Source organism: Nerophis lumbriciformis, linkage group LG09 (genome assembly GCF_033978685.3).
Source record: "Nerophis lumbriciformis linkage group LG09, RoL_Nlum_v2.1, whole genome shotgun sequence".
Taxonomy (NCBI): Eukaryota; Metazoa; Chordata; class Actinopteri; order Syngnathiformes; family Syngnathidae; genus Nerophis; species Nerophis lumbriciformis.
This window is the reverse complement of record NC_084556.2, coordinates 18,251,621-18,277,500: the sequence shown is the minus strand read 5'-3', so window position 1 is coordinate 18,277,500 and position 25,880 is coordinate 18,251,621. Positions and strand designations below refer to the sequence as shown.

The 25,880-nt window shown below is 38.2% G+C and overlaps 2 protein-coding genes across 3 annotated transcripts in view; both read right to left on the bottom strand.

Annotated features, from left to right (window-relative positions):
- The window catches only part of dnajc18 (DnaJ (Hsp40) homolog, subfamily C, member 18), a 14,905-nt gene extending 7,436 nt beyond the window's left edge, over positions 1-7,469 (bottom strand). The window contains exons 1-7 of the mRNA XM_061962433.2: positions 7,008-7,469; positions 5,298-5,466; positions 5,076-5,221; positions 2,574-2,780; positions 2,386-2,498; positions 889-998; positions 655-827 (exon numbers count right to left, since the gene is read on the bottom strand). Of these exons, the coding sequence (XP_061818417.1) occupies positions 655-827; positions 889-998; positions 2,386-2,498; positions 2,574-2,780; positions 5,076-5,221; positions 5,298-5,466; positions 7,008-7,134 (1,045 nt within the window). The 5' untranslated portion in view covers positions 7,135-7,469. The remainder of the gene's footprint in view (positions 1-654; positions 828-888; positions 999-2,385; positions 2,499-2,573; positions 2,781-5,075; positions 5,222-5,297; positions 5,467-7,007) is intronic.
- A 5,075-nt stretch (positions 7,470-12,544) lies between these two features.
- The window catches only part of LOC133607623 (protein phosphatase 3 catalytic subunit alpha-like), a 55,604-nt gene continuing 42,268 nt past the window's right edge, over positions 12,545-25,880 (bottom strand). The window contains exons 9-14 of one of the 2 annotated variants that reach the window (XM_061962434.1): positions 23,201-23,326; positions 23,054-23,131; positions 22,818-22,902; positions 20,920-21,017; positions 17,671-17,721; positions 12,545-14,343 (exon numbers count right to left, since the gene is read on the bottom strand). In XM_061962434.1, coding sequence (XP_061818418.1) covers positions 14,165-14,343; positions 17,671-17,721; positions 20,920-21,017; positions 22,818-22,902; positions 23,054-23,131; positions 23,201-23,326 — 617 coding nt within the window. In that variant the 3' untranslated portion in view covers positions 12,545-14,164. The remainder of the gene's footprint in view (positions 14,344-17,670; positions 17,722-20,919; positions 21,018-22,817; positions 22,903-23,053; positions 23,132-23,200; positions 23,327-25,880) is intronic. The other variant, XM_061962435.1, reaches the window with a different exon arrangement.

Below are 25,880 nucleotides of genomic sequence, written 5' to 3'. Positions count from 1 at the left end.
ATACGGTTGTTGACAAAATACACTGTACATGATATACCTCAGCTAACTAAACTATGGAAATGTATATTATAATTCATATAGCAATACGGTCTCACTGCACAGCAGGCCAGCAGTTAGCCGAGTCATTGCGCAATCTATGGTGAGGCTCAACTGGCTGCTGATCACCGCAAGTCTCTTCTCAGTGTTTGAACGGCAAATGTGAAAATTCAGCGATTTTGAATAAAAATAATCTAAAACTGCTGAAGTTAAATGGAAAATAACTTTATAGTATAATCACTAGATACATATAACAATTTAATAATTTTTTTTTGTTTTTACATTTTTTTTCTTTCCATGATGGCACGTGAGGCCCCGCCTCACTTGCCTCCCCTGACTGCACGTCACTGGTAGATTGTATTGGTTCTGAAAACAAATATCAAAAATGGCTCCGGTATGCTTTGAGTTTTCCGTGAATGACCCTAAATGGAAAAACTTTGAATACCCCAGATTTAGAGTCCCCAATTAACCTAACTACCGGCAGGTGGAGACAGGCCATGTGATCCCCACACAGAGAGGTCTGATCAGAGATTAAAATCCAGAACCTCCTGTCTGAGGAATAGTAATTAAGGTAATATTTGGAGAAAAAACATTAAACAATGTTTATGTTTTGCTTACTCTGTTGTTTCTCCTTCCAGCAGCTGCTCTGCAAGTGTTCAATATAGTCGCTCTCTATCGTCTTCTCCAGCTCGTCCAGTGCGTCGCCACGGTACTCTTTTTCAAAACTTTTATCCACGTAGTACGGGACGCCCATGTGCTGAGTTTCCCGGGAGACCACCAGCCCCATGGACCTGCAAACACACAGCTTGCAGGTAAATCGATGTTGACGGAGAGGATTGCTCACAAACTCACGGCTTGTAGAAGAGGCTGTAAGGCGGGTTGGTGGCCATCATCTGAGTGAACACTGAGATGAGAATCAGCACCAGGACAGGGAGGAGCTGCAGCAGAGCTGTAAAGGAGTTCTGTGTGCAGATCACATCCACGCACAGTACAACATAGTTACTGCAGTGCACAACTCACAGCGTTTTCAAGCAAAATAGCTGCAACCATGTTAAATACTACTTCCCTAAATAGCGCCCAGAGCTTGTTTTTTTACTCAGTTGCAGAGTGTACCAGGCAGGTAAGGAATATTTAAGACACTTTAGGGTATATATCACCATATTGACCTTAATAGAAGATAATGTTTGTTCATTTGTACACACAAACTAAACAAGGCGCCACACCACTTTTCATTAAGTTCGTCACAGCTTCTCTTTCTGTCACTCACACAAACCAGTGGTCTGGCAAAAAGCAATCGTGACACAAAAACACGCTTAGAAAAAAGTGTGTCAAAGGTTGTGCGATTTAAGTCTTTAACAGAGGAGTTATGATGCTAGTTTTGAGATAACGGTGCAGATAAAGCAGAGTCACAGAAGTGTGGAGCAAATTCCCACATTTTTCAGTTCAGCATTCACGACGCAGCAAATTTGCAAATGTTGTGTTTATTTTTCTTTCATCTAATTTAATAATTACAAGAGTCACGTTTTATTGTAAGTGTTGATCTGAAATCAGAGAAAGCAACAACAATCTAGTGGAAGTGTTTGGAGAGGCAGGAGTGAGCCCATACGGTGACGCAGACTTTATTAGCATCAAAAAGAGACATTATCTGGGGCGTCTCAATTGTTTGGGCTAACTTGCTATTTTGGAAAGTAACCTCCAGAAATAGCGGATCTACTGTGCAGCGTTTCTTTTTTTGTAATCACAATTTACCAGTTGGTATTTCTTCGATACCTAAAACATGTTGAAGAAAATATAAATTTTGTCTTAAAAAACATTTTTCAAAAAGGTGACTTTTCTTCAGGTGGATACACTATAATGTTATCTAATAAACATACATATAATATAATTGTATTCTATTATCTTCAGGGATCTATTATTATCATTGCAGGATAATGTGATCATTTAAAACATTTTATTTCTAAAGATGGATCAGAATATGTCAGGATATATATGTTTTTAATTTTGTGGTATATGGTTGTATGTCGCCTGTATTTCTTTTAAGTCGATACCAAGTGATTATTTCAGATGGTGTCTTTTAGCAGAGGCCATTATTTGAGATAGAATGGTACTAACGTGCCACTTGATAAGAAGTGGCTACACTCTCTAATGAGCTTGTCACACTTGATTGCAGACTATTGTGTGGATATGAACAACAGCAACACTTTATTTATGCAGTTCAGTTCTTCAGTGCTGCAAAGTGTTGCATCACATTGTGCAGGTGCACTTTAATAAAAAGACTGGCGAGTGGATCTTCTCTGCAAGTTCACGACAAATGTGTGGTATGAAATGGAAGGTGCATGAGTCACTGACTTGACTCGGGTTGTCCTCTACCACCTCCTCGCGTCTCTCATAAGCGCGTCGTCGACGAGGCTGGTAGAACTGAGAGTAGGAGGCTCCCTGGTTGGTGTACACGTGAATGTTTCCTGAGGGAGACAAAGACGCACTTGCAGAGAAAGTAGACCAAAACAGTTACACTGTTGCTTTGTGAGGACACTCACCTGTGGGGAATCGTCCTCCAAAGAAAATGTTGAAGAGCTCCTCGGGAGAAATGTCAGCCTCGAAGTCTCTGTGGAAGTTTCGGTAGTGTCCGTGGCGATGGTGGGTGGTGTGTTGCGACGCGCTCTCGGCTGCCGACTGATCTCCATACTGATCGTACTGCTGCCTCTTCTCTGGATTGCTTAGCACTGCGTAAGCGTTGCCGATTGCTGCCGGGGAGAGAGTGTAACGTTACTGCTGATGGACACACACGGAGTGTAACCTTTAAGGGCACATTGTGTCGAATAAATCATGGTTATATTGTGGTTTCTGTTTTGCAGTAATGTGACAATCAAGAAACTACTTTATCTGACACATTCAACTAAAGTGTTATGTCAATGTTGCAACCAATGTTAGTTTTGTTGACTAAATATTTTTGTCTTAGTTATCGTCAGCGACCTATTTTCCCTTGACCAAAATAGGACGATAACGAATAAACATTTATGTAGACTGAAACAATGACCAAATAAAATTGAGACAAAAATAATGACAAAGACGAAATCCAATTATATTTAATTTCGTATTTAGGCGGGTGGGACAAGTTAACCAATCACGGTTGCATGAAGTAGAAGGGTGGGAGATAAATCACAGAGGGGATCCAATAACAACTACAATCTATGTAAGGCTCAGTATTTTAGTTTTCTCTGGAAAAACAAGACTGTATTGTCACACGCCTCAATACAATGGCTTCTACACCTGGAAGAAAGAGTACAGAAAACATATGGGCGCACTTCATCTTTTCCGCGTTGCAAAACATGCCCAACTTGAAGTGCAGTCTACAGCTGGCTATCCGGACACCAACGCAACAGTAAGTTGGCCAAAGCTAATATTTCAAAATTACTCTTACTGTACATAATTATTGTTACTATTTAAGTGCGATAGAGCTGGAGCAAGACCGCTTACTCAACCACTACTTTTGTTGTAGAGGTGGTAGGCGAGCTTGCCCAGTAATTTAATAAGCAAAATATCTGTACAGTGCACATGACATGATGTCCTCGACACACTGTTCAGCAATTAGTTGCACAATTTGACAACCCAAAAGACAAAAGAGACAGGTAAGTCAGATACTCTATACAAGGGAACCTCGATTTACGAACTTAATTGGTTCTTGAGCGGGGTTCATAAATGGAAATGTTTGTATAGTGAAGCAAATTTCTCTATAAAAAAACAATGTAAATATGAATACGTCAATATTTTAGTAAAAGTTTGTACAATTTGAACACAATATAAAGTGCTATATAGTACTGTATATCAAACAAACATAGCAAGGAGGTGATGAACTTCATTTTTATTAACAAGCTAAAATAATGACAACGACAAGCTCAGCGCTTACACACAGAAGTCTCTCCGGTCACAAAAATCCTTAACTTTAACAACGATATTAATACAAAAAAAAAGTAGTAAAATTAAGTTGCAAGTGCTGCTTAAAAACATGCCTCGACAAAGGTGGCATTAAAGTATTACAATCTTTGCTTCAAACTTAAATAAACATTTAAATAACAATCATCCGGACGTGCACAAGGAGTTTAAAGGTAATGTAGATAACCAGCTCCCCTGTCCTGCACATATAAATACATAGACGCGCACACAGCGGCTTGTTGCCAATTATTAGCACAATCAAAATTGCATCGTAAACTAATGCTAGTGAAAAATTCCTACAATTTGTGTTATATTTTTAACAATGTGTACTTTACCTGCTACATGTTTTAGCTGTGTACTTTTAGCCATATAGATTTTAGTATTTAGTAATGATTTTATTTGTCTTAAAGCACAGACCAAGAGTGGCAACTATAAATCATGAAGCACTTAATAAAATGTCAATAAAGCTTTCTATTCATTTCTAACCTAATCCTAGATTATGGCAGACTTTATGCAATAAAAAACTATTTACAATTGTATATGAGTGCAAAAGGAAAAGCCCAATGTTCTGTATTTTTTATTAAACTGTTCTAAAATTGTTCTTTGAGTGCTATAAGAAACATGTTTCATGTATCGTAAGATTTTCTGTTGAAAACAATACGATAGTACGATACGATAGTATCAATCAATGTTTATTTATATAGCCCGAAATCACAAGTGTCTAAAAGGGCTGCACAAGCCACGACGACATCCTCGGTTCAGAGCTCACAAAAGGGCAAGGAAAAACTCACAACCCAGTGGAATGTCAAAGTAAAAAAGAAGGAGCTTATTGACTACAATGTCAGACCAATGCCTGAAATCCATTGACGTCATCAATGGCAAAAACATCACCAATGGGGCAAATTCCAAACGGCTCGTTTTTCGGAAGTATAAAAGAAGACAAAATCATTTTACAAATATCTCTGCAATGCCTCCACGGTTTGATTTGAAATATTTGTGACTTATGCAGATTCCAAACACACAACAGCAGCTACCAATAGGTAAGAAAAGTTGGTTTTGCATGAAAGGGGCCCTATTAAAAAGTGTGTTGGATTTAAGTCTTCTACCTTTAAAAGCATCTGTGGCTCCTGGTGCGAAGTTCTTGTCAGGGTGAAACTTGAGGGCCAACTTTCTGTACGCCTTCTTCAGATCTTCATCGCTGGAATTCTTGGGGACGCCAAGGATCTCGTAGAAGTCCTTGCAATTCTTAATCCTGCAATGGAAAACGTTTGGATGTTCAAATACTACACTAGCTGTGGCATTTAATCTTATGAGGACAAGTGAAGGACCTTAGAACACCCTGCCGCTGATCTTCTGTGTAGCTTTTCTTGTCATCGCCGCTCACATGACTTTTCTCAGCGTTGCCACAGTCCTCTTCTCTCCAGCCTTTTGGCGGGGGCACGTGGTTCACTTCCGGAGCCGGGTTGCTTCCATTTTTAACTATGACATCAATCAGCACTACAAAGATAAGGGAAATACTTTCAATAACATTAAACTGGACATGTACACTGGGAATGTAATATTAAGTACACCTGTCTAATTTGATTGATTGAAACTTTTATTAGTAGATTGCACAGTGAAGTACATATTCTGTACAATTGTCCACTAAATGGTAACACCCGAATACGTTTTTCAACTTGTTTATGTCGGGGTCCACTTAAATTGATTCATGATACAGATATATACTATCACATATACTATCATCATAATACAGTCATCACACAAGATAATCATCAGAGTATATACATTGAATTATTTACATTATTTACAATCCGGGGTGTGGGATATGGAGGGGGGGGGGGGGGGGGGGGTTAGGTTTGGTTGGTATCAACACTTCAGTCATCAACAATGAGCAGCAACAATTGCATCATCAGAGAAATGGACATTGAAACAGTGTAGGACTGACTTGGTAGGGTATGTACAGCAAGTAGTGGACATAGAGAGAGAGATCAGAAAGTATAAGAACAAGTGTCCACATTTGATTATTTACATTTGATTATTTACAATCCGAAGAGGTATTATGTGGAAGGGAGGGTGTTAGTTTAGGGTTGTAGTTGCCTGGAGGTGTTCTTTTAGTGCGGTTTTGAAGGAGGATAGAGATGCCCTTTCTTTTACACCTGTTGGGAGCGCATTCCATATTGATGTGGCATAGAAAGAGAATGAGTTAAGACCTTTGTTAGTTCGGAATCTGGGTTTAACGTGGTTAGTGGCGCTCCCTCTGGTGTTGTGGTTATGGCGGTCATTTACGTTAAGGAAGTAGTTTGACATGTACTTCAATATCAGGGAGGTGTAGCGGATTTTAAAGACTAGGCTCAGTGCAAGTTGTTTTACTCTGTCCTCCACCCTGAGCCAGCCCACTTTGGAGAAGTGGGTAGGAGTGAGGTGTGATCTGGGGTGGAGGTCTAGAAGTAATCTGACTATCTTGTTCTGGGATGTTTGGAGTCTAGATTTGAGGGTTTTGGAGGTGCTAGGGTACCAGGAGGTGCATGCGTAATCGAAAAAGGGTTGAACGAGAGTTCCCGCTAGAATCTTCATGGTACTTTTGTTGACCAGAGAGGAGATTCTGTAGAGAAATCTCCTTCATTGATTAGCTTGGTTGCCATTTTATCACAGGAAAGATTAGCCTTTAGAATGGTACCTAGGTAGGTGACTTCATCTTTTCTGGTGATAACAATGTCAATGTAATTTAGATTGTAATGGTCATGCTTGTAGTTTGGAGAGACACACTCCATTATACTGAGTAAGATGTGTGTCTAATAATTAGTTTGCTTTTTTAAGCTACTACATGAGCATATGTGAACATACTGTTTGATTCATGCACAATACAATGGAGGGGTCCTCCACAGCAATAAGTAAGACTTACATTTGTATTTAAATTATTCTTCAAATTAGGTTTTAGCTAAATATTTACACTGTTGACCTTTTGAATGAAGACTGCGATACATATAATAGACTAACATTAACCTTAGCTTGGCAAAACGTGCGGCTGCTTAGGTTACCTCTGGCCCGGGTGCTGGGGTAGATATTTTGGGCTTCGTAAAGCAGCTGCAGCGCTCGGTCCTTCCGTCCTGACCGTAGCAACAACTTCGCCTTCTCTATCAGCCGGTCCGCCTCGTCTTTGTCCATTCTACAAAATATTCTTATCTAACGTGTCCCGGCAGAGAGGGGGCTGCTTTTTAGCTAAAAGTGTCACTATGACGGCTTTAGCCGCGTAGCTTCGCTAACTGACAGCTGCGTAACGTTAGGTGGCTGGCTAGCTTGTTAGCTTCAAGCTAGCAACTGACTTGACGTAGCGGCGGTTGTCGACAGTCAAATTACATGTTTCTTTGTTTGAGTGAAGCTAGGAATCAAATAAATATGCGCACTTTTAATGATACTTAAAGCGCCGAACTGTTCACCTGCCAGCTAGCTTAAACTGACAGGGGCTGTAGAGGTACGCTTTATGTGACGTCACTTCCTGTGCTCGCATAAAAATAAACGCTGGACGAGCGTTGTTTAAAAAAAATAAAAAAATATATCACAATAAAAAACAGAAAAAATGTTGGATGAATTTCTGAAAATAAAAACAAAACAGTCTTTTGTGCCCGTAGGTAAGGAAATAAGCATTGATAATCATTCCCCATCCCGTGTTGGCGTCTCAGCAAATATCTTTATGACGTCACTTCTTGTGCTGACATAAAACGGAACATTACACCATTTTTAAAAAATTTCTTTTTACTAAAAACATCAGAATAAAAAACATATGTATTGGATAACTTTCTGAAAAATAGATAAAAACAAAATAATATTTTATAAGCATTGCTAATCACCCCCATACCCTTTTTGACGTCTCAGCTATTATTGATAGTGAACACGTGGTCACATCCTGTGCTAATATTAACCATTTCCTAATGGGGAAAACGTGTAAATTTCTGTCCAATATTTTCAGTGTTCAATCAAAAAAATTAGTGATGACACAAATTGGAATAACGTGCCATCAATCCATCCATCTTCTTCCGCTTATCCGAGGTCGGGTCACGGGGGCAGCAGCCTAAGCAGGGAAGCACAGACTTCCCTCTCCCCAGCCACTTCGTCCAGCTCCTCCCAGGGGATCCCGAGGCGTTCTCAGGCCAGCCGGGAGAGATAGTCTTCCCAACGTGTCCTGGGTCTTCCCCGTGGCCTCCTACCGGTCGGACGTGCCCAAAACACCTCCCTAGGGAGGCGTTCGGGTGGCATAAAGTGACGAGAATAAATTCTAAGAATACTTTCAAGCAATAAAAATATTTGTAGTTGACTGAGCATTATTGTCCTTGAAAAGGCAAACTTTTCTCTATGGGAGTGAAAATCAAATTGTCTGCTGTGGTAGAAGGTTGCATATGGGTGAAATACATTTAAAAAAATAAAAATAAACTGACTGTAGATTTTGTTCATGCATATTTTATTCAAGAGTAAAAAATGAGATTTGTCCCATAGGGCATGCTTACAATGTGTGTATCATTTAGGAATTTGAATGCAAAAAAAACAAAACAAAACAAGAAACAGCAAAAGAAAACATATTTGCAGAGATATTAAAATAAAATATGTTGCAAGATCAAATCCATTATAATTGTTTGTAGAAATATGCATGTAGACCATACAAGAACCAGAACAAGAGGAAAGGAAAATAACCATAAAGCTTAACTTGTAACAATAATAGTAATATCAGCAGTAAATAGAACCAGTACAATGTTTCTTTGTTGAAACGTAAGTGTGACACATGATTCTTTTGGTGTCCAATTCATTTACGTCTGAAAACCATGCTATCATGCTTTGGCAGCCTGAAAGTAGCTTTTCACTGAGATTATATTCATTCACACTATTAAACAGTTCCCGTACATCAGTACAACAGAAAAATAAACAATTTGAAGGGCATCCCTGCATACAACGAATCAGTAGAAAATTAAAAGCAGTGGCAATAAATAACAGAATGAAAAATGGACAGTAACTCAAAAAGGAAGCCTATTTATAAAATGTTATAAAAACAAGACAAATGAAACAACAAATTGAATGTAATCGTAAAATAATTCAAGTTTACTATTCGAAAAACACAACTACAGTATCACAATTATAATCACACATTACAATTAGGAACTTAACTGCATGCATTGATGCGTTCCATACCATAGATGCTGTGTTTAAAAATCACTGTTTCGTCCGTCTTTGAAGTCACATACTGTACCTTTATTCTTCTCTAGAAAGATGGAGTGGAAATAAATATAAAAATCCAGAACTTTGCCTTTTCTTGAAGGGAACCCTCAGTGTTCAGATGTACGATGGAAAACCAGCAAATGTGATATTAAAATCATTACATTTACTTTAGTTTTTTTAATGTGTTTTTTCAGAAATATCACCACCCTGGGAACCAAAAATCTCTATGAAGCTGCGTTTCTCACTGATTTTGTTTGCTGAAAGTAACAATTTTCAACCCAAAAATTATAAGAGCAACACAACCGGCTATCCTATGTTACCTTTAGTGGTCTAACAGAACAGATTTATGTTTTATAATTGTCAATAGGAACAAATAAGCTCTGCTTCTTCCTACCCCTTTTCGGACATGCTGTAATGAGAAACTGTATCTATGTGAAACTGCTTGCACGTTCAAAATTAATTTACACCATGACCATATATTTTTCGCAATTAGTGTACTAATTTTTGTAAATACAAATTGCTCGTCGGCCAGAGGAATTATAGTCTGGCGTTGCGGCTGTCACTCGCAGAATTCTAGCCCACACATGTTCATGCACACACACAAAACCAGTGCCATAGAAGCAACTAACAATTTGCAGTCATGTTGTTGCTACGATTACGTTGTTGCGCTTTATATACTTCTGCACTTTAAATGATGCTGCTAAAATACTGTAACTTGACCTCATTGCACACTTATTTATAACTAGCACTTTGTGTATGTGTATTGCACTTGCATTCTGAAATGCTTTTCATTGTGTAATTTTAATCCTGCGCAGAACTGCTAGTTTGAACCATAATGAAGCAGAATGAGTCTAAGGCCAACCAAGAATGTTAAAACAATATCTAAACGGCAGAAATGTATCCATAAAAATAGAGAAAAGCTGCTGATGGTGTGTTTGACAGAGCTGGAAGGAGATACCGTAAACGTCCACTCTCCAAGGTAAATACTGTACATTATCAATACTTTACTTCATACAACTACTGTATTTGTTTGCCTAGCACCAATTAAAATTGTTTAAGTTCATTTCAATCAAGACACTGATTTGAGATACAAGTGTTTTGAGTTAAGAGCTCCGTCACAGAACCAATTAAGCGTGTAAGTTGAGGTACTACTGTACTTTGAAAAGTTAGCGCCCTCTAGGCATCTGTGGAAAGGTTGTAAATAGCCCCTTTAATGAGTCGTGATATTTCTCTAAATAAATAACAAAGACAGTACTTAAAAAAATGGATGTGAATATCACATTTACAAATCTGATAGTGTCTCTTATCAATTCGGTCTGATCATCGAGGGTTTCCTGTCAAGTTAGGGTCTCCAAGTTCCAAAATCTACTTTAAAAAAAAACAAGCAGAGTGGTTCTTTTTGTTCCAGTTCAAGATGTAAGAAAATCTTTACAGTTGCTGTTTTATTTGGATCACAGTGTGAATGCTCACCTTGACGTTGCATGGTGAGATTCGTCTTTAAAAAATAGATTTTTTTTTTTTCATGATTTTTAAATAATTAAAATAACACGTAATGGTTGCTGCCTATTCCAAATGACACTATATCTATGCCGAAGTCTATTTTTGAATTTGTTTAGTTCTCATGTTCTTTGTGTAGATATTACACATAAAATCTCTGTGAAATGTGCAAAAAAACACACACAAAAAAGGGGGCGCTAATGCACACCTGAGTGACGACACACATCTCTTCTTTCCCTTCAGAGACAAGCAGGTAAGAAACCAGGCAGTGCTGGACAAGCAGGATATATTGTTATTATTACAAAAATTCCAAAATCTCTTCTTTTCCTCACCTCTGTGATCCGGTCCTATAGCAACACAGGCGTGATCGCTGAAGCTTCTTCAGCGGAGGAGGATTGTTTTTAACCCCCCCAGAAAGTGAAGATGTGCGAGGTGAAGGTCATGCTTTGCCAACGTGAGCTCAAATAATAATGTCGCTTTGATATAAAAATGGAAGCTTTTCAAACATTCTCTTATTAAGATAGATGTTGAGGAGATTAAGTGTCCCAGCGCCCCCCCTTTCTACCCTCAACTCCTCCAAGTAGCTAGGAGATGACTGGCGGCGAGTCGTGTGGAGGTTTAATCTCACACTGCAGTGACTTTTTAGTGAAAATATAAGGTAAATAATAAGATTTCGGAGATTTTTGAGGTGACAAAATTGCCAGATGCATTAGTTCAGACATTATGTATATGCTTTTGGGGGTGGAAGGATGGGGGTATGTCCATTTTGAAGTAAGCACATTTGGTTCCTTGCCAGATTAAGGACTAAACCCACACTGCAAACAATATTCATCACATTATGATTTGTTATTTGTTTTCAAATTCACATACAGTCAAACCTCGGTTTCCGTACACCCCACTTTTTGTATGATTCGATGTTTGGCCAACATTTTAGCCCCAGTTTTTGGAGCAAACATTGCGCGGACCAAGGGATGGGCTTCGAAAACCCGGTTGCAAAATGGCACCGCATGCCAATGTAACCAGTGGTAACCGCATCAAAAAAAGGCTATCGGTGCCTAATTTGGGTTCTGAATAGACATGCGCCGTTCGTAAAAGAAATCTAGTTTTTTGAACGTCTCTTTGAAGTGAACGATTAGAGCCGATTCACAGTTGGATGCAGTTTGTTTGGGAGGCGTGCTACTTGACTGGATTGGAGTCACACCGACTGATTAAACCCACAAACTGGCCAAGAGTCTAAGGAAACGTAGCAACATTTAGATGCACTTTTCTGGTTCACTTCTTTAAGTAATCTCAGGCCTGATTTACTAAAAGTTTGAAAGCACACGCAAAGCTGATCTACTAAAAGTGTGCGAAGTGGATTGCGTCTGTTAAATTAGCAGAATAAGGCGTGCAATCCATTTTGCATCTCTGTCTTAAATAACATGCAAACTATTTGCTGATCATTAAAACTGGGAAGAGAGGATGCAAATATAATTATTTAGCACACGCAATGTGATTTATCAACACTCATCACCGTTTTGCGAGCACTGGTTTGCGTTTTATTTAGCACGGGTCAGAAGGACGTGCAAACTGACGGTTCCACACATGGCGAAAGGATCGGTGCTCATGCTGCAAAGACAGAAGAAGGGCCGACAATAATCCTCTGTCCTCATCTGAGTGTTAACATTTTGGACAGTCAGAAAAAAAAAAATTAGACATATTGTCTATTCAGCAACATCATTTTATAATGTTATAGCTGCTAGAGGACTTAAAGGGCTGAAAACAAATTCAATTGATTACATTTAGGTGTCATTTGATATTATTTTTTTAATGACGTCTGTTTTTTTCACAGAGAATATCATTAAAATATTTTTTATATCAAAAAAAAGGAGGTATTTTTTTTTCATCTCTACAGGAGGAGTAAGTGCAGCCTCTCCTCAATGAGTACACCTTCAGCTGTAAAAAATAAATAAATAAAGTGGTGTCGTTGTCGATGCATTGCAGGACTGCTTATAAAAGTGCAGTAAATGACAGTGTCTCCGTGGTGAGGCCTAGTATGGTACACGCAAAATGCTTATTTAAATAAGGCGGTCTGCACAACTTTTCAATTGCAGACGCAGTCTAAGTAAATACCACGCAACACGCCCATTAATAGTACACGCTGTTTTAGAGATTGCACACGCTGTTTAGCGCGAGGTATTTAGCGAGTGTATCGTTCTGCGAAACCAATTGCCCAAATAAGTACACTCACGGCTTGATGTCTCAATCAGACTCTCAGCTTTATTTATTGACTGCGACGTGGCCAAAGAAAGTTGCGAGTCCCAGGTCTTTAATTGAAAAAGGTGACAAACACTATTAAGTACAGAGGTGCCAGCTTCACGAAAACAGGACTTGTCAAAAGTGATGTAAATTGTTAATTTATCCATTTTATTTTTTATTTCACATGGTTTTCTGCATCTAGCATAATTATTTTTAAAAATGTTTTTGGGTGTCTGAAATGAATTAATTGGATTTACATTATTTGCGATGAGGTGGCGACTTGTCCAGGGTGTATCCCGCCTTCAGCCCAAATGCAGCTGAGATGGGTTGTAAGGGACAAGCGGTAGAAAATGGATGGATGGATGGATTTACAATATTTTCTGTGGGAAAAACTGCTTAGTTTTTGGTCTGACTTTTGGAAAAGATTGCAAACGAAAATCAAGGTTTGACTGTAATTCCATCGCTCAATTGACTGAGGTATGAAATAACCAAATTTGGTTGCCGGGTAAAATGCTACAACTACAGTTCAGACATTATTTCTGAAAGTTTGAGTTTTAGTTTATTGAGAGGGGATCTATTCGGAAGTAACCAAATTGGGTTCCTTGCTGGAAAAAGCACTAAACCCACACTGCATACAGTATTTATAAAGTCTCCATGATTAGTAATTATCAGTTGTCATTGTTGATATGCTGGTGCCACTGCCTCATAGTGACGAATCCAGTGTGAAGTAACCAAATATGGTTCCTTGCCAGATAACGCTCTATGCTGCCACACTGCTAACACATTTATTTTGCTCCCCCCGCCCATCCTAAGGTGTTGTGAGATTGTTTTAATAGTCTGAAAACGAGACTGATATCCTCGAGCTGTGAGTTTGTGAGTAGCTCGTTATAAGCACTTAAAAAAAAAAAAAGAGTAAAATAATCAGCATGGCATGGATACTGCAATTATGTCTTCCGTCAAGGTCGAACAGAGTCTGTAATAGAGCAGAGGGAGGTAACAGACACTACTTTGACGCACACCGCAGCCCCCAGCTTGCTCCACCTGTGCAACGACATGCTGTCACCAAACAAATGACCGTTCGGCTCCTTTTACATTAGCTGCAGATTTCCCCCTCTGTCTATCTGCTGTGGGCCCGTTTGTGTTTCTTTGTTCTGAGGCCTGAATTTCCGATTTGGCAATGTCTCACTGCACGGGCAACACCTGCAAAAGTTGCTGCTGCCCCACTACCTCCACCACAACTACCACCAACCGAGGCTCACTGGATGTTGCTGTTGTCATCCGTGCCGTTCGCCTCGGACATATTCATCTTTCCCATCGAGTGACCCACGTGGTTGACGCCGTCCTTGCGAGGGGGCATGCGCTCGTTGATGCGGTCCAGACCCTTGGCTTCCTCGAAACTGGTGATCTTATGCTGCGGGGAAAAGCCACGGATGGCTGAGGAGGAGGAGAGAAGCCAAAGCGGGAGATCAGACTCACAGTTGGATAATTATGGCTAAATATTGTTTAGTGTTGGGCGCGACACATTTTTAGATATCGCGCTCATTGTCCACAACATTAAGTACACCTACATAATTGTATCATGTATCAAACAGTTGGATGCCGCCCAGCGGGGTACACTGTTGTCGTCTACCACCATGTATTTATAGTTGTCCTTGTAAAGGCAGCATTTTTTGCCAATGACATTTTAGATAGCAGGTGTACCGACTGAACGTGAACTACGGAATACAGGGGTGTCCACCCACGGAACATTGTAGAAATAAAATTAAACAACAACAACAAAAACAGCAAAAATGAGAAAAACTAAACAAAAAGACACAATGTCAAGATAAAAATCCCAACACTAAATAACATTAATCAAACACCATTTTGCTTTTTTTTTTAAATAGGTAAATCACACTTTTGATTTTAGATTAATCATGATCAATCAGTCACTACAAAGCTGTAACTTATCTGTGGTACTTTTGTTGACAACATTGTTGCAGGTATACTACACCAGCTTTGTTGCTCGCAAGCATTCCTGCTAGCGGCTGCCTCCAAAGCGTGTTTTTGCTTGAAACTTTAGAGATAATTCATAGCTGCAATATATGCAAAATACCTTATTTTTTCTAAAGTCCCGACGGGGTGTATTTTGAAGTGAAATTTGTCACAAGTCGTAGCCTCCTCACCATCCATCAAGATAAAGGTGCATGTGCGCTCAAAATACATTTGTGTGATTACTCGACATTTATGCATTTTTTTGCGATAATCACATGCGTCGACTTCTTCAATTTGACAACCCTAATAACACCATACCATACCGTGACAACTTTATTAGTAGCCCTTTAAAAACAACCACAGTTGAGAAACAAAGGGCTGTACACCACAAACAAGTAGAAATATAGGACAGCATTAAAAACAAAGACATAAAACACACTTTGTCTTAGTTTGCAAGCTTTGTCTTGAAATATACCGGGGTGTCCCAAAAAATGGACATTATTTCACAGGACAATACTTTTGTTAGTCATTGTTGAAATAATCTCAACATTTTTCAGAATGTATGGAAATAGATCAAGATTTGGTCTAGCAATAATGAACTCAAGTAGAGAATAATTTCCGCACTGATAATTGTAGCGTGTATGGCAAGACCTTAACTACCGACTTGACATGTGCAGTGTCACAGGCGGTGGACATATTGAACACGTATAAAATTGATTTCAGAATAAACTTATGATGTTCAACACTAAAACTCTTCAATTTCATTGTGCTAGACTTAGTAGTTTTTACGATAATTGCTTTTAAAATTATGTAATTTTTTTGGGACACCCTGTACAGGTATATACCAGGACTGTGAATCTTTGGGTGCCAGTTCTATGATTAACTACGTATTACTTTAAAGAAAACTGGTTTTGTTTAGTAAAATTCTACCCAAATATCTAATAAAGTGGCTGGACAGGAGCGATATAAAAAAAAATACAATAAATATATATATATATATATATATATATATATATATATATATATATATATATATATATATATATATATATATATATATATTTTTATTTATATTTATTTATATATATTTATATATATATATATATATATATATATATATATACATATATATATATATATGTATGTATGTATGTACGTATGTATGTATGTATATGTGTGTGTATATGTATATGTATGTATATATATATATATATATATATATATATATATATATATATATATATGTATGTATGTACCGGTATGTATGTATGTATGTATGTATGTATGTATGTATATGTGTGTGTATATGTATATGTATATATATATATATATATATATATATATATATATATATATATATATATATATATATATATATATATTTTTTTTTTTTAAATTTTTTTTAATTATTATTATTTTTTTTAATTGATTTTATTTTTTTTGGAATGGATTAAGAATCGTTATAAATAAGAATCGTGAGTCATTCGAAAAATGTTGTGTTTTGACACTAGTAGTATATACATACAGTTTTTAAAGCCTTTTTACTACATTTAATAAAATTCGAAAATAGAAAACTGCTCGCCGCATCCTTTGTGTTTTTTGATGTTGTTGTTGTTGTTTTTTTAAAGGTTTGGACACCCCCGATTAGTACAATAACTCTTTGTCATTTCAAACTGTAATACTCTTGTTATATTTGATTCTCTTTGCAAAAATAAAACACAAGAATTAAAAGACCACACAGGCGTTCTCAATTAAAAAAAATTAAGGTAATAGATTAACATGATGATAAATTATTGAGAACTACAAATACATTAATATTAATGCATCAAATATATTGAGTATCTAAAAAATACTATATGTAGTAAATAGGATTTATCATGAATTATTATTAATATAATTATTATTAAGGAACATTTTGCTAACCAAATGAAACACTTTCATAGAGTTTTAATTCTTTACGTGAAAACATATTCTACCCCATCATCTCAAACAATTTTGTCAATATTGGACAATGCAGCATCAACTTGCCATGGAAACTGTCTTGCATGTTTCTCTACTGTATTGCTTAAGATGTGTGTTTCCTTTTATAAATGTTGCCCCCATTTCAAATGCCCTTGTTGGCCATACATACACCCATTAGAAAGCAATGTTGAATGATGATAATAATAATAATAATAATAATAATAATAATAATAATAATGTGTGTGAGATGATGCATATGTGCATGAGGTGCGTCAGTGAGAGTTGGAAGACCAGGAAGATGGAAGAAAGAAACCCATATGCTAGGACAGGGGTAGGGAACCTACGGTTCTAGAGCCAGGTGTGGCTCTTTTGATGACTGCATCTGGCTCACACATAAATCTTAGCTGACATTGCTTAACACGATAAGTAATGAATAATTCCGCTGGTAATCACAGTGTTAAAAATAACGTTCAAATTACAAAACATTCTCATGCATTTTAATCCACCCATCGCACCTGTTCAAGAAGTTGAATTAATGGTAAGAAGTATTTTATTTATTATTGGTTAGCTTTAGAATAACAATGTTATTAAAAAGAATAAGAGACTTATTATACTCTAAAAATGTTGGTCTTACTTAAAAATGCACGCATTTAGTTGTATTCAGTGTTAAAAAATATTATATGGCTCTCATGGAAATACATTTTGAAATATTTGGCTTTCATGGCTCTCTCAGCCAAAAAGGTTCCCGACCCCTGTGCTAGGACGATATGGGCAAAAGGGATAGGGGTGGGGGTCTGGGGATACAGGGGGCTCACACAGGTTTACCTTCTCTGTCCTCATCATGCGTCTCGATGGCTTCAATGGCCTCAATGGTGGCTGGGGGTGGAGGAGGAGGAGGGAAGCAAGTTACTCCGGATAAAGCCATGCAAATGTCAGAAAGGCAGCAGCCACCCAGCTCGAAAAGGCAGCTCAAATGTTAGGATTAGGATGGAGTTCATTGGGCAATGGGAGCCAAACTTGGTGGGACGCCATGCATTGATTTGAAGAGTTGAAAAGGGTCAGAGGTCAAACAATTCATGTAGGGAAAACAACGAGCGTGATCGAGGCATACGGATATGGACCAAAATGCCCCAAATAAGTGACATCCTAAAAGTCAAACAGGTCAAAGGTTAGATCATAAATAAAAATGGTTCTATGGTTGACTATGATATGCTGTGATATATCAAATAAAAAACATTGGATTCTTCAGTTCAATCAGTTTGTTGTTGGCATCTCTCCAAACCTTTATATACATTTTGTAAACTTACAGCTTGAAGCTCCTTTTATTTACACATCTCACTCAGCACATTGATGTCAACAATTCCAGACCAAAGGAAAGTAATCCTTTAATTGTTCACTAAAGTAAAATCCAAACACATCTTTTTTCGGGTGAATGGATTAGACCCAGATTAAAAAGTGAAAACAGATGTCAACTTGTTTACTGAGCACTGGTTGTGTAAAAAAGCAACATTTAAAGAATTTTGCCCATCAGTCACAATCCCTATATAAGACAAGAATACATATATTTTTCTTTTTGATGCGTTCTAATTTGTAAAATACGGCAAGTGCGAGGTTGCTAACAATGCAGCTAATGGGACTACTCTATTGCACCCATAAAGCCCTCTAAAATAACATCCAAAAACTGCCAACAATACTCCATTTACATCTCGTGACCTTAATACTAATTAAGTATTAGCGAGATTCCAAGTGCTAACGTTAAGGAACTATTTCTAGCGGCGCTGTGATCACAGAGCGCTAACTAACTTATGCTGCTACAATATATTGACATACTGAGCTGTTGCTGTTGCACCGCTTTTGAGTTGGTGAAAGCGATCACAAATCATACCTCTCACTTGTATAAGAGAAGGTTGTAGCCATAAACCGAGAAGTTGGTCAACTTTGACATTCAACTTAGACCCGGAGAGGGCGAGAAAGGCCGAAAAATGCTTGTTTGGGGTATTTATATATATCTTTATTTATTTTTAACCTGCAGGATGATTATGATTTATTCTTCATCTAAACAGGAAGATAGGAACATCCCATCAGTCGGCATCCGAGTGAGAGCAGACATCGTACAGTAAGTGATTGTTTTATTATGTCCATAGTTTGTATTTCTTGTTTAGCATTATAAGCAATACTGCTGCATGATGCTTAGTGCGGTGATTTTTAAACTGTGATAAGCATACCACTAGTGATACGTGAACTCCATCTAGTAGTACACAAAATAATCACGTGATTAAAGTTACAATATTTTATTTGCCTATATTCAAACACAGTGTTACTGTTCAAACTGTGTGTAATGTTAGAGTGGTCAAAAATATTATATATACTTGGTAAACAAAACGTTTGTCTTTTTTTTAATGAATACTTAGGCCTAGTACGCTACTGTATTTTAATGTTGGTCATTATGGTGGCACTTGGAGAGACAAGTGTTTTCTGCGGTGGCACTTTGTGAAAAAAGGTTGAGAACCACTGGCTTAGTGTTTCACAAAAGCTGGATATCTTCAGCACACAGCTTCTAAAATGTGTAGCTCATCCTCCGTATAACAGGCTTAAAAATATAGGGTTCTGATTCCTCATTTGTCCCAAAATAATCGTTTTTGTCGCTCATGAAGTCTGCCATTATTAGTAGTGTTGTTATTGTTGAAAGGAAAAGTGAACGTTGTGAAATTAATATGTCGCTGTATACTTGAAATTAGCAAAATACGTGAATATTACATGTCAATATATATGTGCCTGTTACAACACTTCATACAGGATATACTTACAGCTTGTATATCAAACGTTGATAGAGGTTTTTGGATGTTTTTTTAAAGCGTTCTACGGGCAGATTTGAGCAACTTCAATGGCTCCGTTGTTAGTTGGCTTTTATTAGTGTTTATTTACGAATTAAGAGTGCAGAAAAAATGAAAAACGTGTTCTTGTCTTACATAGAGATTGTGAATGATAGGCAAAATAAAAAAATAAAGTGCAGTTCCCCTTTAAAGATGTCTATGGATATTCTCATTCATCCAGGTTATTGTAATCTCAGGGCATTCAATCGATCGCAATTGGACTGTTTGGTTTGTCTTAGAAGAAACATTTTGGCCACAGATCCTTCTTTGTACCATTTGTTTACAACTTAATGGAATGCTAACGTGGATAATTCTGACTATTTTGGGCGGTTAGTGGTCTGCCAAACAATACCTCAAAGCAAACTAGGGGAAATTACACTTCAGCGAATATCAATCAATCAATCAATCAATGTTTATTTATATAGCCCTAAATCACAAGTGTCTCAAAGGGCTGCACAAGCCACAACGACATCCTCGGTACAGAGCCCACATAAGGGCAAGGAAAAACTCACCCCAGTGGGACGTCGATGTGAATGACTATGAGAAACCTTGGAGAGGACCGCATATGTGGGCAACCCCCCCCTCTAGGGAGACCGAATGCAATGGATGTCGAGTGGGTCTAACATAATATTGTGAGAGTACAGTCCATAGTGGATCCAGCATAACAGTAAGAGTCCAGTCCACAGTGGGGTCAGCAGGAAACCATCCCGAGCGGAGACGGGTCAGCAGCGCAGAGATATTCCCAACCGATACACAGGCGAGCGGTCCACCCCGGGTCCCGACCCCGGACAGCCAGCACCCCATCCCGTAGGATTGCTTATTTGCATCTCAAAAGTTGCTTTTCTCACTGCAAAAGGGCAAAATCATCCTTGCCCATGCACGCCCTCCTGGTTTTGGAGTATAAATATTTGGGGTTTTGGCACCAACCGCTAGACTAGTTCTGACCAATGTAAGTCTATGAGCATGAACGGATGGAGCCTACTTAGATGAGAGGCGAAACATCTTCTAAGACAAACCAAACAGTCCAGTTGAGATCGAATGAATGCCCTGAGATTCCCCTTTTAATCAACAATAATTTACTGAAGTTACTAAGACATTTCAGGAACTATTTCATACTTTTTTCAGACAGCAATAACCGTCCAGGAAGAAGATGGAGGGGAAAAAGGACGTAAGAAAGTCTTATCTCCAGCCTTGTACTCACCACTCTGCAGCGTCTGTTTGCCCCCAGAGAGAACCCCGCTCGGCAGCATGCCAGTGGGCGTTAGGCCCTTGAGCGTCAACACATTTTCACTCTCCTCTCTGCAGGAATCACAGATCACAGACTCTGAAGCTTGTCGAAATAAGTGAAAAATATTGACGCCCTTCTTTTGACTCTTAACACCCATCATGCACAGTTATCCTCCCGGGAACCAGCGTCCTCTGCAGTGGACGTATGTGTGACTTTGACAAAAGCCCTAAGACAAATGTCCACTGCAGAGGATGCTGGGTCTCAAGATGGTATACATATTGGAGACGGCGTGGCGCAGTGGAAGAATGGCTGTGCGCGACCCGAGGGTCCCTGGTTCAATCCCCACCTAGTACCAACCTCGTCATGTCTGTTGTGTCCTGAGCAAGACACTTCACCCTTGCTCCTGATGGGTGCTGGTTAGCGCCTTGCATGGCAGCTCCCTCCATCAGTGTGTGAATGTGTGTGTGAATGTGTGTGTGAATGGGTAAATGTGGAAGTAGTGTCAAAGCGCTTTGAGTACCTTGAAGGTAGAAAAGCGCTATACAAGTACAACCCATTTATCATTTATCATTTATATTAAATACCAGCTAGGTCTTCAACAGCACAGGTAGTGCAGGGGGGTTGTAAAATTTTTGGTTGACAAGACTTTTTTTTAATTATATTGCCCCTGCAATTGTTCCACAAATGTGTCTTTAAAAACACAAAATATGAATCCAACACACTGTAGTGTAGTTTGTAAATAGCAGCGACATGGCCACTTTCCTCGCTGTACCCTTCAGGTTTCAAATAAAAACACGAATACATTAATATACATATATATTTATTATATTCATGTTAGCGTTCAAGATAGCTTTCAACTACTGCTCTAGTTGCCAGTTAGCCAATAGCAGCATTATCTTGTATTCTTTGAATATCTCTGTGCAGTCATCCCTCGCCACATTGCACTTCAGATATTGCGGCTTTACCACATCGCTGACTGTTTTGGGATACTTTAATTTTTTTTTAAAGCATATTCCACAATTATTTGGTCCTAAATGAAGCACTTTCAAGCATTGAAATGGCTAAACAAACTAAAAATATCAATACTCAAGTAGTATTGGCCACTAGATGAGACCAAACCAATCAGAGTGTGCTGTTCAGTATCGTGACCATTGATTGGCTCAGCCTCAGGCAGCATTAATATATTGGAGTAAAGGTGTGTAAAAGTGACTAAATGGTGTTATTTCATGTGTAGAGGGCTCTCATAATGTTAAAAAAAAACATATTTAAAAGGCCGTAAACAGTTTTTCTATGTTCTAGCTAGGAAAAAATTTGATCTATAATCAATCCCTACTTTGCAGACATTCATGTCTGGAACCAATCAACAGCGATAAAGAGGGACGACTGTATTGCACAATAACTTACAAGGTACCTTTTGGACCAGTTTGTTAAAACACAAGTCTAAAGATAAGAAGGGAATACCCGCTCTATTTCTCCATCATTTTAGGGGTCCTTGCTCTGGAAATTGTTAAAGACGCCTGGTACCGCTTAGCATCCTTTACATCAGGCACACAATGTACAGTGAGATAGATCCTTTTGATTCACACAAATATGCCTTGTATATGATGAAAATTACAAAAACATATTGTTGAATCAATACCTTATTTGAAGCTGATCATAATTCTCTTTTCACAATTTTTGATACAGCACTTGTATTGTGTTGTGTCTCACTTTAACATATTGTGCTTTGAGTGGATGCTGAGTGTACAATGTGTGCAGTCAGCAGACTTTTTTGCGGACACAAACATGGCCCATAGTATAGTAAAAAAAAAAACATATCTATTTTCATCTGTGTAATAAATGCGTAGACTTAGTGCTGAAGATAAGATTACCTGAGAACTGAGAACATTTTGGCCATTTTCCCGATAGCGCGGATCTTGTTTCGGATCACCTCCTTGCGTGCTGCTGCTGCATTGGCTGTAAAGAAATATACGTGCATGTAGTTTGCATCTGGACTGTAAAAGATCATCGCAGCGTGTGCGTCACAGTGCGTTTGCAAAGCACGCCATTTCAAACACCCCAACTGAATGTTTCAACAATGCTAAATTTGATAGCAGAAAGATCTCACCGTCGAATATCTCATCTTCATCGTTCATTAGCTCGTCGTCGGAGCATATACTCAACACATTCACCAGCATCTCTGTGACTGAAAGAAATGGTTTGGTAATGGTGCAACGATCCATGGGGGTAGCAGTTTTTACATAAGGCCTCAAACCTTTCTCTCCAACAAAGGGCAGTGACCAGGTGAAGACGTCCATGAAGTTGGGCAGCCAGTAGGGATGAGGCGAGCAGTTGAACTGTCGGATGTTCATGACGTTGTTCTCATATTTGAGTACGGCAGCTGGTGGGGAAGCAGAAGGAAATATTTGAGCAAATTTGTCTGTGTTTGAACAATCATACTCTACTGATGAGTACTGCAAACCTCTCCTCTTTACTTGTGCACATGCCAACCAGTAGGTGGCAGAGCTGAGGCCAGGCACCGCTGACACCAATACATCAAAAAGAGAGGCATAAAGCCACACAGAGATAGTCCGCCTGCCGACAGTCCCTCCCACGCACCCCCATCTCCCACAGCCAATGGCAAGAAAGACTCAAGATCTGAGTGCACCAACACACATGGGGGCTTCCTGATGTATTCCTATGCCTTGTTCACAAGCTCAACGCGGTAATGTTGCTGCATGCAGCCATAATAATAACAACACACCCACAATGCAATTCAAAAATGGCTTTACGCAGGTAATGCTCAGTTTAGGTGTTTCTTCACCAATGTGTTTATTATTGTTATCCTGCTTTGCTCGTAATGCAAGGAAGTTATTCATCAAGAAATTCATTATTTAAAGATCATTTATCAGGGTTTGTTGTATGGCCTCCTCTCTACAAGTGAGTCACTGGATTTAAACACATTGCCAACTTTATATTATCATCTTTTCTTCCTCTAGTGAATGCAGAAAAACATTGCCTCGTAACAATTACTGGCATCCCCTTACAAGTATACATGTGAAAAAAATGTTTGCTAATGAGGTGCTCCTCTTCTCATAAAAAACACCCCATGCTGCCTTCAGGAGCGTTAGTGTTGCTGAATACAGACGCAATGACATGCAGCGTCTGCCTGGTGTGTTAGAGTTAGGCCTGTCAAATTTAAGGCATGAGATTAATCACAAAAAAAATATCGCACTAATCATGTATTAATGAAGACTAATCACCCAGTTTATTTTGACTGCACATGCTCCTTTACTTTAACAGCGGAAGTTTTTTATTTTTCAAAATAAACCCAGACGGAACTTTAGATAATATTGTTACCAAGTTCTCAGCAAATAAATTACCTATATTTAGTAAGATATTTATTTTTAAATTTTGTATATGACATTCTGACGATAAAATTGCATTTGTGTCAAAATATTGGGGTACCTTTTTAAAGGTAATTTGCATTATGGAAGCAAGTATTTTAGTCATGATTAATCACAATTCAATAGTGCGATTAAACTGATTAAAAAACAGTACTAGTTGGAATTCACCTTAAAGCGGATGTTTACAGCAGGCTACAAATTACCTTTTTTTAAACCAAAAAATTATAAGAACACTTCTAACGGCTAGCATATGTTATCAATAGTGGTTTAAGACATCGTATTTTACTAATTAATGTCTATATTTGTCACAATTAGAAGTAAAACTTTTTAAAAGTTGCTGTGTGGCCCGAATCAATAAATGACTGGCTTTCAGGCTGTGCCAATCACCGTTGTCTCGCGGAAATATGCATGCCCGTCCCACGTGCACATACACAAAAGACATACAGTACAGTCTTGTCTATCGCGGTTAATTGGTTCCTGGCCTGTTTTTTTCGAAAAGTAGGAGTTATTAATTATAAATCAAATATTTTCATAGCCAGAGCAAAACAACTTCTAACTACGGCTTTTAACATTATGGGAACCCTCGAGACATGAAATAACACCCACAAAGTCACTTTTACACTTGCAAAAATGGGAATTTGTGCATCGCTAAGTACCGTATTTGATTAACGTAATGAGTGCCGTGCTGCTGTGATCGTGACGCTAATGAGTAAAAGGATACGTTTGTTTGCAGTTGAGTTCCTGTTACAAATATTAGTCTCATCTACAGTTTAGGTCTGTAATTGTTTTTATGATGTGAAGTTCATATTTTGTCTATTTAGCTATAGATGTCCCTGTTGTTTAGCAATGTTTGCCAGCGAAATCAAGTTTCAGTATATGTTGTTGAGTCTACGAGATATTTATTCATCTAGTTTATTAATACTATTAAGGATATTTCTTGATGCTAACAAATATCACCAAGGATGATATAATGTGGTCATCCGTGTCCGAAAAAAAGCACTTGGCTTTACTGCGCAACAAAAATTTAGTTTTTAGTTTCTGTTATGAAAATCGAAAGCAAAAATACGGTGGAGTGGACCAACAATTGTAATATTTATTACTAGGATTTAACATGACGTTAGTTTATTTGCACAAGCAGGTCTTTGTAGTTATATTTAGGCATTGCAACCAAAAAAGAACATGAACTAATGCGATCTCTTGTTTACGTTTAGTTCTGCTCTCAAACACTACTAATATAGTAGAGAATGAACTTGATTGCATAACAGTAAGTTTCTCAAAAAAAATCAAATGTTCAAACAAACAAAGTGAATCGTTGCAGAAACAAGAATGGTCCGATTGTATTTCATATATATTCTTAAGAGCCATTTCCTTCGACACACTTTGTTTTTTTTCCCCTGACTTTATTACCATTATGAAGCACTTCCTTAGGGACTCTACAAAAGCTCTTTCATATCTCTCTATTTGAATGACTGGAACACCCAAAAACAGAATCACAATACGGTATTTACCGCTCAAACTCTACACTCACTCTCACTTGTTTTAATGCTA